Raw genomic sequence first — 13,935 nt, forward strand, 5'->3', positions numbered from 1 at the left:
CCCCCGAGAGCTGAAACTCTCTGTTTATCTCCAAACAACAATTTTTTCCTACTCAGGCTCAGTTAATGCATGCTAACCTTAGTGTAAACATTTTTTATTTTTTTTTTCCCCTAGATAAACTCCCTCAGGAAAACTTTCTGCTTGATTTTTGAGGAGTTGCTTAGCTGTAATCATGCAGAATTCTCAGGGTTTCAAGCCGTGTGCCTCCTGCAGAGGTGTTCTGCCTGCTAATGATAGGCACTCAAGCTGTTCACTTTGCTCAGGCAAGGCCACTTGAAGGACAGCTCTCTAGTTTTGCCATCCCTTCCCATCCTGGGCACCAGAAACTGCAGAACTTCTGCAAAATGTCACAGTCCCTTTGCCCAGAAAAGCTTCCTGGGAAAACACAGGGATGTTGCTCTCAACACGAGCCACTTGTTTCTGCGGGTTTGGAGAGGTTGCTGCAGGGAGATATTTCCATCTTTTTCCAAGACAAGCTGTAAAACAGTAAGAAAAAGACTAAGTGATACCAAAAATGAAAGCTTTCTGCCCTAAGAGTGAAGATTCATTATATAAACACCAGGCAGTTTTTCAGAGCGAATTTGGAGTTCGCAGTGAAAATAACTGCTCACTTAGTTCCTGGCAAAGCTGCCTCCAAATTATCTGCAGCTTCTCATAGGAATCAGGCTCGTTCAGCAGGGTTTTTGAGGCAGCAGACATAGAAAAGGTTGTTGTGCCACTGTGGAGCTTCACACATCACAGGCCTCGTAAATCCCAGTTCCAGCGCGAAGGCCTGAGACAGGCCCTGAACTCACCCACGGGTTTGTGTGAAGGGGGAAACACTTGTGTCTAATCCAGCTGGGGTTTGGGCCAGGGATTCTCTGTCTCCCATCTGCCTGGGCCTCACAGAATATCCCTCACAATATCCCTGTGAGGGAATTTGGGAGGGACAGGTTCCCCCCTGTGCCTGCTGCAAGCCCCTCTGCTAGCCAAGGGGCTGCTCTGGGATGCTTGGAATGCAGATTTCAGTGTTAAGCTGTGTTCATACACAGAGTGTCTGGGACAGGAGAAGGTGCTGAATCACTTTATGGGCTTTCCAGGTAATTAATAAAGCATTAATGACACAGGGATGGCAGCCCCTGTGCTGGCAGCGCCTGCCAGCTAAATCCCTACAAATTCTCCATGAATTTCCCTCCTTCCTTTGCCAGTTCTGGGAATAATAATTTCTGATTTCTGAATCAGCCAGGGAAAGAAGAGAGCCCAGGGCTGTGGCAGGGGCTGCAAACCCTGCCCCAGTGACCCCATCCCTAATTCCTGCTCATCCCAGGGCTGGCCACAGCCATGCAAAGGCTTTGCAGGAAAAGAGGAGAGTGAGCAGAAATCCCTGGCAGCCTCAGGTGTCTGGATCCCAGGATTTCTGTGGCATGAAGCGTGCTCTCTCTGCCTGCACACAGGCTCTGGTGACAGCTCAGCCTGAGGAGATTTGATTGATGCCTGACAATTTGAACATTGGTGGCAGGAGGGGCTGCACCTCCGTCCTCCCTGCAGAGCTCTGCATTCATCCGCTCCTGTTGTTAAATAATCATTTCTTTTCTAGGTATAAAACATGGGGTTCCAGTGGGCAAAAGCAGCAGGAAAAGCCAGCAAGGTGAGAATGTTTGGGGATTAAACACGGCTGAGAGAGATTTCAAATTCTAATCATGACTTTTTTCTGAAGTATTTGTTCTGCCCTATCAGCTAATACAGCAATGGCGCATGCATTAACATCCTGAAATTGAAACAGAGATCAAGGGTGTAGGGTATAAATTGGTTTTGGAGCATAACATTAAATAATCAAACCACGCTGGAGCAGCCTCTGTGACAAAATGACTTACATTTTTGGTGCTGCTTTTAAAATGTGATGAAGCATTTTAATTGTTTAACTTCAGCCTGCGGAGTATTTACAAAGATGTTTTAAAATAACTTACGGCATGAAAAGCCTCCTGGCTTTTAAATATGCCTTGGGTTCAATAAATTTGTTTTTAATTTTGTGTGATGTGTGAAGCAGTGACTTTGTTCAGTGCTTTCAAGGGGGTGGAGCAGGATTTTCTAAAACACTCTGGATTGACGAGGCTACAAATGTGTAAAGACAGTAGAAATTTCCATTCAGATTGTTGTTTTGTTACTCTGGAAGAACACAGGGCTCCATGAATTTCATGTTTGGAAGAACAGGAATCTTCAAGGCCAGGTTGGACGGGATGTGGAGCACCCTGGGACAGCAGAAGGTGTCCCTGGCCATGGCAGGGCTGGAATTTGGATGAGCTTCAAGGTCCCTTCAGCCCAAACCAACCTGAAATACCGTGACCCCTGTGCTGCTCTGAGCCTCAGAGGAAAGAGCTCTGGGACATAAAGGGATGATGGATAAACAGGAAAAGGTTTTGGGTTTGTCTTCTCCACTCCTTCAGCCTCATCCTCCCTCCAGGAGCCCTTTCTCCAGCTCCAGATGCCCCAAATGCAGAACCTCAGGGCATGTCCTTGCCAGCAGTGCCCACATCCCCTCCCAAGAGAGGGCTGATCTGGGAACTCATCCCACAAGCTCAATAATGAGTGGAAACTGAGACCTCAACAACCTGTGCTTTGTTTGTTTGTGCTCCTCCCTGGTCAGAGAGCAGAAAATCATAATTTACAGTGGCAATTGTCAGCATTTGTAACCAAGTTCTTGGCTAAAACACTGGAAATATGATTAAAAAAATTAAAAATGGCAGATGGTGTCATTCTGCTAAACATATTTTGCTGATGCCTGTTGATTTAGAAGTGCTCAAAATGATTTTAACAGGAGTTTTATTGTGCAAGGACTTCAATTTCCAACATTTCTTGCTAATGAGCAGCATCAATAATCAAACTCATCAATCCCCTTGAATCCCAAAGTGTCTTCAGTAGGAATGTGGGGGAGGAAGCCTCAATCATGTCTGGGATCTCTGTGAAGCAATTCAAACTTCACAGTTGTTCAGGAGCAAAGTCTTAAACTTCTGCCTTAACTTTTATTTAAAAGTGGTTCTGGCCTGGTAAAAAAAAAAAAAATACAAACCAGCACAATGTTAATGTGAAGATCTTGCATGAAAATACAGTTAAGAACTGTATTTAAAACCAGATTATCAAAGCTTCAATTCGTCATTAATTTTGGTATTTGCAGCCATTTTTTAAGACCATTTGGTCTGATTTATAATATTTCTCGAGTTCAGTAGCAGAAGGGCTGGTGTCCTTTTCTTGAGTTGGTTTTTCCCCCTTACATCCCATTAACATTAACAATCACTCTCCTGCTCTTGGAAGTAGATATATTTTTTTTAAGATAACAACACAACTGAGGGTCTGTACTTGTGTTTCTCAGCAGGAATTTAGACCAGCAAGCACTCAGGTTGTTTTATCTCTGGTGACCACTCACTTGCATTAAATGAACTGCCCTGTAGAGTAAAGAAATTCACATTATTTTTTCTAAAATGCCTGGTGCTGAGCATTGAAAAGCCTTTTGATGGCACATCACACACAGGCTTCACTCCTGGGGTTTTAATTGCCTAAAAGCCAGCAAGCCTCGTGTCCTAAACTTGGTCTCTTTTTCTTCTGTGTTCTCAGTTGATTTAATTTTCCAAAAGTAAAGTATTTCCAAAAGTATTGCTGTCCTGGATATCCTTGGCCTCCTGACTCCTTGAAGTACATGTAAAAATAATCAAACAAATAAAATCTTCCTGGAAACCTTCTTGTGTTGCTTTTAAGGAGCTGATGTTCCTGTTCCAGTGGATAGGGAGCAGCCGAGCTCAGTGATTTCCCCCACTGTGGAGGTTAAAATGCAAAAAGCTTTAAGGAGACACTTTTCCTGTGCTTTAAAGAGACGGGGAGCTGGTGCTCAAAAGAAAACACTTCTGTAGGAGAAACAAGTGGAATCAGAAAGTTTCATTTACTGGGAAATTCATGCTCTCAGAGATGAAGGATTTGGTCAGAGGAGGGAAAAGTGAAACTGGAGGAGCTCTGCAGGTGGAGCCCGAGCAGATGGAGATGGCAGCTGGGAGCTGGCAGGACATCAGACAGGTGCTGTCCACAATCCAGCTGGGATTTTGGACATTCCTGTGCCACCAGAGGGCATTTGGCCCAAATCTGCACCCGAACATAGCAGACTGTCCAAGCTCTCAGGGGAATCCAGAGGTAGAGGGTGAGACCCTGCCTTTGGACACAGAAGGGTCACAAGTCAGCCACACCTGCCACAAACACACCTGCAGTTCTGGAGAAATAAACTCCATCACTTCTCCAGCTGCTAATTCCAACAGGATTGGATCTCTCCAGCGAGGATTGCACATTGCACAGCTCTGTAAACTCAAGGAACTTTTATATCTGTATCTAACTATGAGAACTTCATAAATAAAAATGTCAGGTCTGTAGCAAGACAACATAAAAGAACATATTCTATTATTACGTGCAGATTTTTCAGAGAGACAATTCCTGATTAACCTTTCTGATTTCAGAATGTTTATAAGAGGTAAAGTATCTATTCTGATTCTTTATTTTCCTGATGACCTAATTTCATTAACTCTACATCAGAGTGAGAAAAAAATATCTCAGCAAGCATTAACTCTTTTCAAAACAGCGATGCTTAAAGCCCAGGAAGTGATTTGTGCATCCTCTTTGTTTTCTTAACTGTAAACAATCCTCAGTGCCTTGTGCAATAGCCACATTTCAGCAGCATGTGGCTGGTTATAGCCCCAACATCTGAGCCCCAGCTGAAATGACAGTAATTAATCCGAGCAGAGCTGCTCCTCGCAGTGCCTGTGCCACTAGAAGGCACTATCTGCTAGAAAGTTGGGAGAAGAGAAGAGTTTATTAAATAATTCCATGTGGTCACCTCCAGGAAAACCGCAGGCTCGGGTGTAGCGTTGGGGAAATGCTGGGCAGCGTCTCTGGCTGTGGTTACAGCTGTCCCCCAGCCAGGCCACAGAATCAACATTATTTCCCCTGGAAGGCAGGGCCAAATGTATTTACAGTGTAAAGGACTGAATTCCACGAGTTTTGAAGGCTGGAGGAAGAGCCAGTGAGTGACTTCAGCACTCTCCCAGGGTTTGGAGGACAGGCAGGTGACATCTGATTTCCACAGGGATCTCTGGCAAACCAACTCCCTGTGGCTCAGCCACCCGAGAGAACCAAGGGCACTTTCCTGGGGGTGCTGAGTAAATCTGGACAAGGACAGGAAACATCAGCTGGCACAAAGGCTGCCTGCCAAAACCAGAGTGCCAGAGGGGCAGGATGGAGGCCAACAACTCCTGTGTGCCCCAGCAGGCAGTGACACTTGCCAGGAGCTGAGGGACCTGGGCTCACCCTGTGCAAAGGGAGGTTCCCAACCTGGCTGTGGCACAGGTCAGTGTGTCACTGGCTCCCAGCAGCCTCATTTAGTGCCTGCACCAGATGTTATTGACTGCAATCTTATTTACTGCACATTGTCTTTAGGGCAGAGATTAAATGAAAAATCCTCTTAAGGCTATCATAATTCTGGATCAGTTATCAGTAGGCCGAAGTGTTTCAAAACATGCATTTATTAGAACAGTGTTCCTCTGTCCAGAGTAACATTCCTACTATAAACACAGGAATTAAGACACCAGAAGAGATGAAACAGCGGTGTCATATTTGTGTTGCCCAGAGCAAGATACACTGGCCACACAGCTCCTGTGATATTTGACTTATTTCTCACTTCTCAGGTCTTAATTCCAGCATTCAAAACCAGCACTGCTGTTGAAGTTTACCTGCACAGTCTGTGGATGTCACTCCTAATTCCTGTCACAGAAAAACACCGATTCTATTTGCTGTTCCTAATGCAGACCCTGTTGTGAAAGAGCATCTCCACTTTGTACCTGGAGAGAGCTGGGAACCCCCAGCTCTGGGACAGCTCAAGTGGGGCTCTGAAGGGGCAGAGGGGAAGAGAAGCAGGGCTGGAAGAGGATGGAGATGGAAATCTAGAGTAGGTGCAGGGAAGAGCAGTTAAAATCAGTGACATGTCAAAATTTAAGAGAAAAATATCCCTACTGAACAACTACTGCAATCTTTCCAGTGAGTGGAAAAACACAGCTGCCTCTTAAAGCTGAAGTAACTTTCCTGGAAGTTATTCCGCCAGAATAAACATGAGGAAAGCAGGGCTACTGCTGCTGCTCAGGGGAAGGTGCAGGCAAATTCAGCAATGACCATTTGTGCCCTGGGAGGAGCACAGCCAGCTGAGGATTTATAACATTATACATCATAGATAATAAGAGAATGTACATGTATAAACATCATACAAAATGATTATCCACTTTAATGTCCCTTTCTGTGTTCTAATTAGCTGCTAAATCACAGGTCTGACAGGGCACAAATCATCATCTTTTTATTATACAGAGCACTCCTGGATTTTTAGTGTATTCTGTGAGCAGCAGCTGTGCTAAAGTCTTTTTTTAACTTGCAACTAAATATATTCTCCCACATGATTACAGACTTATGCTAGACTGTGCTTTAACACACGTGACCTGACTACTTGTTACCATCTAGCAGTTTATTAGATTTTTTCCAAATGACATTACAAAGGACCTAAGGCTGGTATTACAAGTATATATCGATACATTTCTCATGTTCACAAAATTCCCCTGTTATTATGAGCTTTTATTACAGTGAGTTTGGAAAAATGACCTGTCATATTGCCTTCACAGCACCCAGGTGCTAATTTGGTGGCATTTAAGGAGCAGTTTAGGGCTGCTGCCTGCCACTAGTGCTTGCTGAAATTTGCATTTGAAGCTGGAGGAGCATTGCAATGATTGTCAGGAATAGCTGACATTGGTCATTTTTCCTCACAATTGACACAGTAAAGACTCTCCCAAACACAATTCCCACGGCCAGAATGTAATAAATACCTACTCCAGGCCCAAAGATGCGGGTATGATTAGAAAAGCAAACTCTTTTCCAAATCAAATAGTTTTGAAGCTGTTATTCCAAGAGAAGCAAGGCTTTAAAAATCCACCTGGATTCTCTTTTTATTCCTCATGTATCACTGCTTTGTTGGCAAACTGATTCCCACTGAAACCCCCCCACAGACATTCCCACAATCCCATCCCTGCTCTGCCCAGCATCAATCCCAGCCCACCTCAATCCCAGTTACTGACAAAGGAAGTGCCAGAGGGCAGTGCCAAGGCAGAGTGGTGAAACCCCTCAGTCCCCAGTGAGAGTGTTCACAGCTAACAGCTCCTTTTCTGTCCAGGTGTCACAGCTTGGGGAGGCAGTGGTGGCTCAGGTGTCTCTCCTGGGAAATCCGCATTTCTGGTTTCGGCTCCAGGAAACTCAGGTAACACCAGGAGTAGGAGAGATGATTTTGATGTTCAGTGTCTCTTGTTTCCAAAAATCACCTTTCTTACACGTATGAAAGACAGCACAATCCTCAACCAGTGAGTGCCTGATGCTCAGAGCTACAATTAATGCAATTAATTACGTTTCAATGTTGTGCTTCACTCCACAAACTCACGTAGGACAAGGCAAGATTCCCATTTGGTGGGAGTCACAAAATGCTGAGCTATCAAACATGAAACATCTAGAAAAGTACAGGAAAGAGGAAAAAGTGACTCCACAAAAAAGTACACCCAGAAATTGAGATCCATAAGATTTGTGTTTTGATAACACAACCAAGTGATTCTCGTAACAAGAATTCAAAAAGTGAAATTACAGTACACAAATCAAAATAGAAACTACCCTACCCCAACTATACAATGTACATTAGGAATGCAAGCTCTGTAACAATATAAAAATGCTTTCACACACTGGAGTTGCAAAAAGCCATTCTTTAATTCCAAGGATTTGTAGAAAAAAAGAAAAAGTCATCTTCTATGATTTGAGCTGCTGGCAAACTGTTGGGGGAAAAATAATAAGAAAGGAGATTACTGAGAGTTAAGAGAGTCATGCTCATCAGAGATTTTCATTTCTGGGGTTCAAGCTAATGGAAATTACACTGAGAGCAAGGAAGCAGTAATAATTTGTACTTTTAACAAGGTAACACAAAAATAGCTACCTTAAAAAGCAAGAATGTATCTGTCCCAAACACACAGGCCCACTATAGTATTATGACTTGCAAGTTAGCAATCAGAAATGCTCTAAGAACAGATAATTTAATATTCAATTTATCTTTCAGAAAATCTCTTTCTCCAGGGAGCCCTGCCCTAGGACATGGATTGCCTCATGGAATGCCCTCCCACACAGCCAGGACCTGCAGCTTGGCAGCTGTGTGGAGTCCCTGCTCCCTGCCTGCTCACAGATTACACACAGGAGGAATTTACAGCTCAGGGACAGCTCCTCCTCAGCAGCCCCTGGGGCTCCACTGCTTCCCTGGGCAGTCAGTTCCAAAGCCTGACCGCCTTTTCCATGGAGAAATCCCTCCTGATGTCCAACCTGACCCTCCCCTGGCCTAACCTGAGGTTGTTCCCTCTCATCCTGGGAACAGAGCCTGATCCCCCTTGGCTGTCCCCTCCTGTCAGGGAGTTGTGGGGAGGCAGAAGGTCCCCCCTGAGCCTCCTTTGCTCCAGGCTGAGCTCCCTCAGCAGCTCCAGGTACTCCAGCCCTTCCCCAGCCCCTCTCCCATCCCTGGCCACGCTCTCTGTCTCTCTCCAGCACAATTATCTCCCTGTATAATTCTGCTCTGCACGACTCCCAGGCCACCTCACAAACCAAGGAAAAGCTCCCTCTGTGCTGAAGTCAGTAATTCCAAACACCCAGGGGATTGTCCCAAGGCCATGAAGCAATTTACTTTAACCCTTGTTGGGAGCCGGGGTCTTGTTCTCTCCCTCGAGCTCCTCCACGCCCGCCTGCATCATGAGGTCAGCAATGTTCCTCTCCAGGTCATCGATGCGGCAGCTCATGTCATCGACTGCCCGGGGGTCAAGGAAAGCACAGCCTGTGCCAGCCCCAGGCAACACTGCAGGGACCTCACAGCCCCTCTGGTCCCAGCCCTGCCACGGCAGGGACACCTGCCACCCTCCCAGGCTGCTCCCAGCCCGGTCCAGCCTGGCCCTGGGCACTGCCAGGGATCCAGGGGCAGCCCCAGCTGCTCTGGGCACCTGTGCCAGGGCCTGCCCACCCTCACAGGGAAGGATTCCTTCAGTATCCCATCTAACCCTGCTTTCTCTCCATCTGAACCCATTCTCCCCATCCTCAGTCACTCCAGGCTCTCACAAATAGTCCCATTCCATCTTTCCTGGGGGCTCCCTTCAGGCTCTGGAAGGCCACAATTAGGTCACGGTGAAGTTTCACTTTCCCAGGCTGAACAATGCCAGCCTTTCCTGCCAGCAGAGCTGCTCCATCCCCCTGCTCATCCTGGAGCTGCTCTGGGCTCTCTGCAGCAGCTCCAGCTCCCTCCTCTGCCAGGGCCCCAGCACCAGGATGACATTCCTCTGGGAGTGGGTAACACTGCTCCGTTTAATTCTTCTCATCATCACAGCTGCGATCAAACACTTATGGTCACTTCAAATTCATCTTACAAACCACACCGGCAAACAGACTTGTAATCCTGCACCCGTCTGAGTTTAGAAAAGGATATTTCTTCCAATTATTTGGTCAGACATGGTTTGAAACTTGTCCTGCATTTGCTGGAGCAGTGTCTGCACCTAACACAAAGGGAAAAAAAAGAAATGTTTCGTTTCCTTCAGAGGCTGTTACCCAATCTCATGTAATAAGTACATTGTTCTTGCACTGCTAAGCTCAAAACTCTGCAGTATAATTACATCGACAGGTAAAAACGGTACTTAAATATATGTATAAAGAGAGGAAGTGACGCTCACACGAAACATTTGTAATATCCAGAAACCACCCGTGTTGCCCAGTCAGGACCAAGCCCAGGACAGCAGCATCCATGCTCGTGCTGACCACATGGGAGCTGTTTTGGGTGTCACGGAATGGTTTGGGATGAAGGGACCATCTCCTTCCACCCCTGCCCCAGGCAGCGACACCTTCCGCGGACCAGGCTGCTCCAGGCCCCATCCCGGACAGGAGTTTTCCCTCCTTTCGTCTCTCTCCCAAGCCCCTGCAGCCCGTCCGCGACCCGCTCGCCCCTCGGCCCCTCACCACGGCCGTCAGGTCCTGGATGCTCTTGGGGTCGGTCTCGGCCATGGTGGCTCCGGTGGCGGCTCCACTTCCGGGCCACGCCCCGCCGCTTCCGGCGCCTCTCGCGAGAGCGCCCGCCCCGCGGCATGCTGGGAAATGTAGTCCTTCACCAGCCCCCCGCAGTCCGCAAAGCCCGCACAACTATTAAAGCTTTTCGCTGTTTACACGTTTCGGCTGAAAGTTGCGTGGTTCTCTTATTAATTAGCCTTCTGTCTTCTATCGGTAATTAGCTCCGTTGGTTGGAGGGTGGTGCCAAATCATTCCAACAGCACCAAGAGCGTGGTGTTGAATCATTCTGCGTACAGAGCTTCTCTGCTCTAAGGATTATACATTTCTGCTTGAACTACAGCTGTTGTTTCTCCTTAATATATCTCCATGTACAATTTTCAATTAATAAACACCTCTATAAATACATTATTATATACAATATAATAGACAAATACATATAATATAAATATCTAAACAATTAATATAGCTCCTTGAACAATTTTCTGAAGTCTTCATTTCTTTACACAAAGGAAAAGAATTATTTATTTCCAGGTTTCATTATTTTTATTTTTTTTTAATGCATGATACTGAAATGTTCCCTTATTTTATTTATTGCTTTCTTCTGGATGAGCAGCTAAGCTTAGTCTTATCTTTTGAATGCTAACAACCTACCCAGAATTAGATGAAAATTTAAAGGATGACATTTCATGAATATTTCCTATAGAATCCGTTGGCATTTCTGCTGCTTTGAATAGACAAAGCAGGATGATTTGATTATAAATACTTCATGTGTGGAGGAGAACAGGTAATTATTCTCTGTGTCTGCTCCACTAAGATGTTTTTTCCCGTCTGTTATTGAATTCAAAGAAGTTTAACAAATCAATCACAGATTCACAACTACAGATCTCGGACTGAAATTAAGGTCGGTTGAGATTTTTTTCCCTCATGGAAATTTGAAATGTGTCCTTCCAATTCCAACTGTGTGAAACCAGGAGAAAGGCAGCATTTGGAGATGGACAGAGGCACCATCTGGAAAACAAATGGACACCCGTGGAAGCCAGCAAGGAAACCTGGCCAGGAAAAAGGGGCAATTACACTGTGCAGCCACTCTGATTAATGAGCAATTCCAAAGGCTTTGCAAAATGTGTAAATATGTGACACTGGAGCAGTGACAGCCCATTCCTGCTCCGCCTGAATCTGGTGTTAAACTCCCCTGATCACAGTTAGATATCAATGCTGCGCCTTTTTGTAAAATCCGCCCACCGAGGAGTGAATAAAACCAGCATTTGTTTGTTCAGTGTCATACTGGGAGAGCAAATATTCTAACTGCAGGCTCCAGGCTGATAAGGGTCCACATTTACCATCCCAAATTGCTTGTTAGAATGGCTTCTTCATTTTCTGCCCAAGCTCTCATGAAAATCTGCAGTTGGCTGGTTTTCTGTGGAGAGATCATGAGGATGTGATGTTCCCTGTTTGCAGCACCAGCGTACCTGCTTTAGCCCAGGCTCCTTTGAATTTACACTCAAAACTGATGCTGGTAGTTTCCTGTAGTTTTTTAAAGAGTTTTTCATGATGGACAACAACAACAAGAAGAAGATAACCCCATGCTTATCATCACCCTTTTGCTGCTTTTGAGCCGTGTGGTTGGCAGTCCAGCACGAAGCAATAAATATCTGCTGTGCCTCGGCTGCAGACAGCCCTGGATTCCGAGCAGAGCTGCTTTACAACCTGTGTGCTTGGCACAGAGCAATTATTCACTCGCTCAGTTATTCACTTTGCTCCGTGTCCCAGCACGCTGGGTGCTTGTGGCACATCAAAGTGAAATTCAGTCACTCCCACCCATCCAAAGAAACCCACAGGAGTTGTCTCTTTGAGGAACAGAGCTTTCCATAACGTGATCATCTCCCAGGCTCTCCCAAGGGAGGCATTAATGGAGCCAAGGCAAAATCCTCTTTGTTATAAATACATATTGTGACATTGGTTTTTCACAAGTATTAAGATGAATGTTATATGTTAGAATTGCTTTTGTTATGCCTTTTTCTTTTTTCTCCTGCTAGAAGCTAAAAGGTTTTTAGGCATAGGTCAAGAAGAATTTTGGATGTTAGGGTTAGGTCCTGTCTGTTACAAAGCCAGATAACCTCCAGGGAACAGATGATGGGGCCCAGGCTGCCATCAACACTGACCACCTGTAGAAGAAAGAACCCCAGCCCAAATAAAAAGATGATAAAAAGAAATCAAACTCTAAGAGCACATGCTCTAAAAAGGTGGACCCAAGGAGTGGCCATGCAAAATACTCCTTGGAAAAGTTTGAATATGCATGAATCCCTGTGGCAAGAATGGTATATACAGGGTGTTTCCAAAGCACCAAGTGTGCACAGACAGACTTGCAATGTCACCAGTGAAAAATCAGTCCTTCTCCAAGCACATCACAGCTGGCAATGTGAAGTGCTTTAAAGAAAAAAAAAACACAAAACTGCTTTAATTATGGATTTAATTATCTCATTATTTATATAATTAAATTATAAATTTAATTATCTCATAGCAGCACAACATTCCTGGATCGTCTCTTCTTGCAGCCCCTTTACTTTACCTGCAGCAGGAATGAAACTTTTCCCCATTTTCCTGGGCCTGATGTGCCAATGCCCAGGTCAGACTGCTGAGAGGGTTTTGCTGAGATAAAGACTCTCAGTGCAGGGAAATCACTTCATTCATGACTATGAATACATGACCATGGATCCAAATTTCTTCTGCTTCAGTTCCTAAGCAAGCATTTCCTACAGGAAGCTGTGTCTCCAGCTCCTCATCCTGGATTCAGTGTGTTGTTTTATCCCTGACACAGAGCTAGGAATATGCTGTAGGGCTGTACAGATATGAAGAAGAACTGGTTTTATCTCCCAAATCTCTTTTCCCCTTATATCACTGAGTGGCTGATACTGAAAAGAACTGGTTCTTTCTTTGTGCTATGAGCTGTAGAAAGATATTTGGAGCATGTGATGAATGAGAGTTACCCTTGTGAGAGAGGATAACTGTTCTTGGGCCTTAAAACACTGCCTGTTTCTAGACTGCATTGATAATACACGGTTATTTCCAGTTGGCAGTGCTTATTTGTACAGTAAAAAGCACAAAAATATAAAACATCAAGCATTCAAAGTGTGGGTGATGATTGTAGTTCTGCCTAGCTCTGTGCCTGAGCCAAGCAGGGTATTGAAAGGCTCACACAGACACAGCCCACTGGGATGAAACACCCAGCAGGCTTAAGAAGAAATTAAATTAAACTACAACCCTAATTGCATAGCAGGAAAATTCAACTCTTACATGCTGGTTACTCTAGCTAAGGAAGGTTTTTAGTGTCTCTCAAGCTGCAGAACGAATCCATTAGAAGAATAACCTGGAAGGGATATGGAGGTCATCTTTCATTTCCCTGCTCTGAGGCTGAAAAATTTCAAGCTGTGTATTGTTTCACAAATTGTATGTGCCAAGGGAAGAGTTAAGGTTAATATATTATCAGTTTCCTGCTTTCAAATGTCAAAACACATAACTCGAGCAGGGTCAGAAGCACAGTCACATAAACAAGAGAATGATGGCAACTGAGAGGAATCCCATTTGGAAAATAAATTGGAGGTGGAAAACAATCCTAGAAACAACGTGATAAATGCTTGTGAATCAACACTTGTCAATGTGTTATTTGTGCATGCTGGGGTTTTGTTATTCAGCCAGCCATGAGTAAAGCTCCATCTCAAGCTGGTGGCTCCATCCTCGTGATCATATTGACTGTTGACATGGTGCAGAATAATGACAGATTCTGCTGCTTTAATTATCCCTTCAGACCTGCAGCAGCAGGGT

At 45.0% G+C, this 13,935-nt stretch overlaps 1 protein-coding gene and 1 long non-coding RNA gene across 2 annotated transcripts; one reads left to right on the forward strand and one right to left on the reverse strand.

Moving 5' to 3' along the window:
- The first annotated feature begins 1,022 nt into the window (after positions 1-1,022).
- LOC111934341 (uncharacterized) lies at positions 1,023-3,197 on the forward strand. The gene is made up of 3 exons (XR_002867162.2): positions 1,023-1,079; positions 1,577-1,627; positions 2,153-3,197. It is a non-coding gene; the product is annotated as an uncharacterized LOC111934341 (long non-coding RNA).
- Positions 3,198-6,502: 3,305 nt separating this feature from the next.
- Positions 6,503-10,127, reverse strand: HSBP1 (heat shock factor binding protein 1). The gene is made up of 4 exons (XM_023934515.2): positions 10,066-10,127; positions 9,542-9,608; positions 8,753-8,872; positions 6,503-7,859 (listed from the first exon to the last, which is right to left on the reverse strand). The coding sequence occupies exons 1-3, from the start codon at positions 10,108-10,110 to the stop codon at positions 8,754-8,756; spliced, it is 231 nt and encodes a 76-aa protein (XP_023790283.1). The 5' UTR covers positions 10,111-10,127; the 3' UTR covers positions 6,503-7,859; position 8,753.
- Positions 10,128-13,935: the final 3,808 nt, after the last annotated feature.

The sequence above is a fragment of the Cyanistes caeruleus genome, chromosome 12 (genome assembly GCF_971803275.1).
Source record: "Cyanistes caeruleus chromosome 12, bCyaCae1.hap1.1, whole genome shotgun sequence".
Classification (NCBI taxonomy): domain Eukaryota; kingdom Metazoa; phylum Chordata; class Aves; order Passeriformes; family Paridae; genus Cyanistes; species Cyanistes caeruleus.

Excerpts from the sequence above, each read along its gene's own strand:
- HSBP1 (XM_023934515.2), bottom strand. The coding sequence starts at position 10,110 with ATGGCCGAGACCGACCCCAAGAGCATCCAGGACCTGACGGCCGTG. Across the intron at positions 9,609-10,065 it reads TCCAGGACCTGACGGCCGTG|GTGCAGACACTGCTCCAGCA; the intron begins GTGAGGGGCCGA and ends CCTTTGTGTTAG. Across the intron at positions 8,873-9,541 it reads TGACCAAATAATTGGAAGAA|TCGATGACATGAGCTGCCGC; the intron begins ATATCCTTTTCT and ends ACCCCCGGGCAG.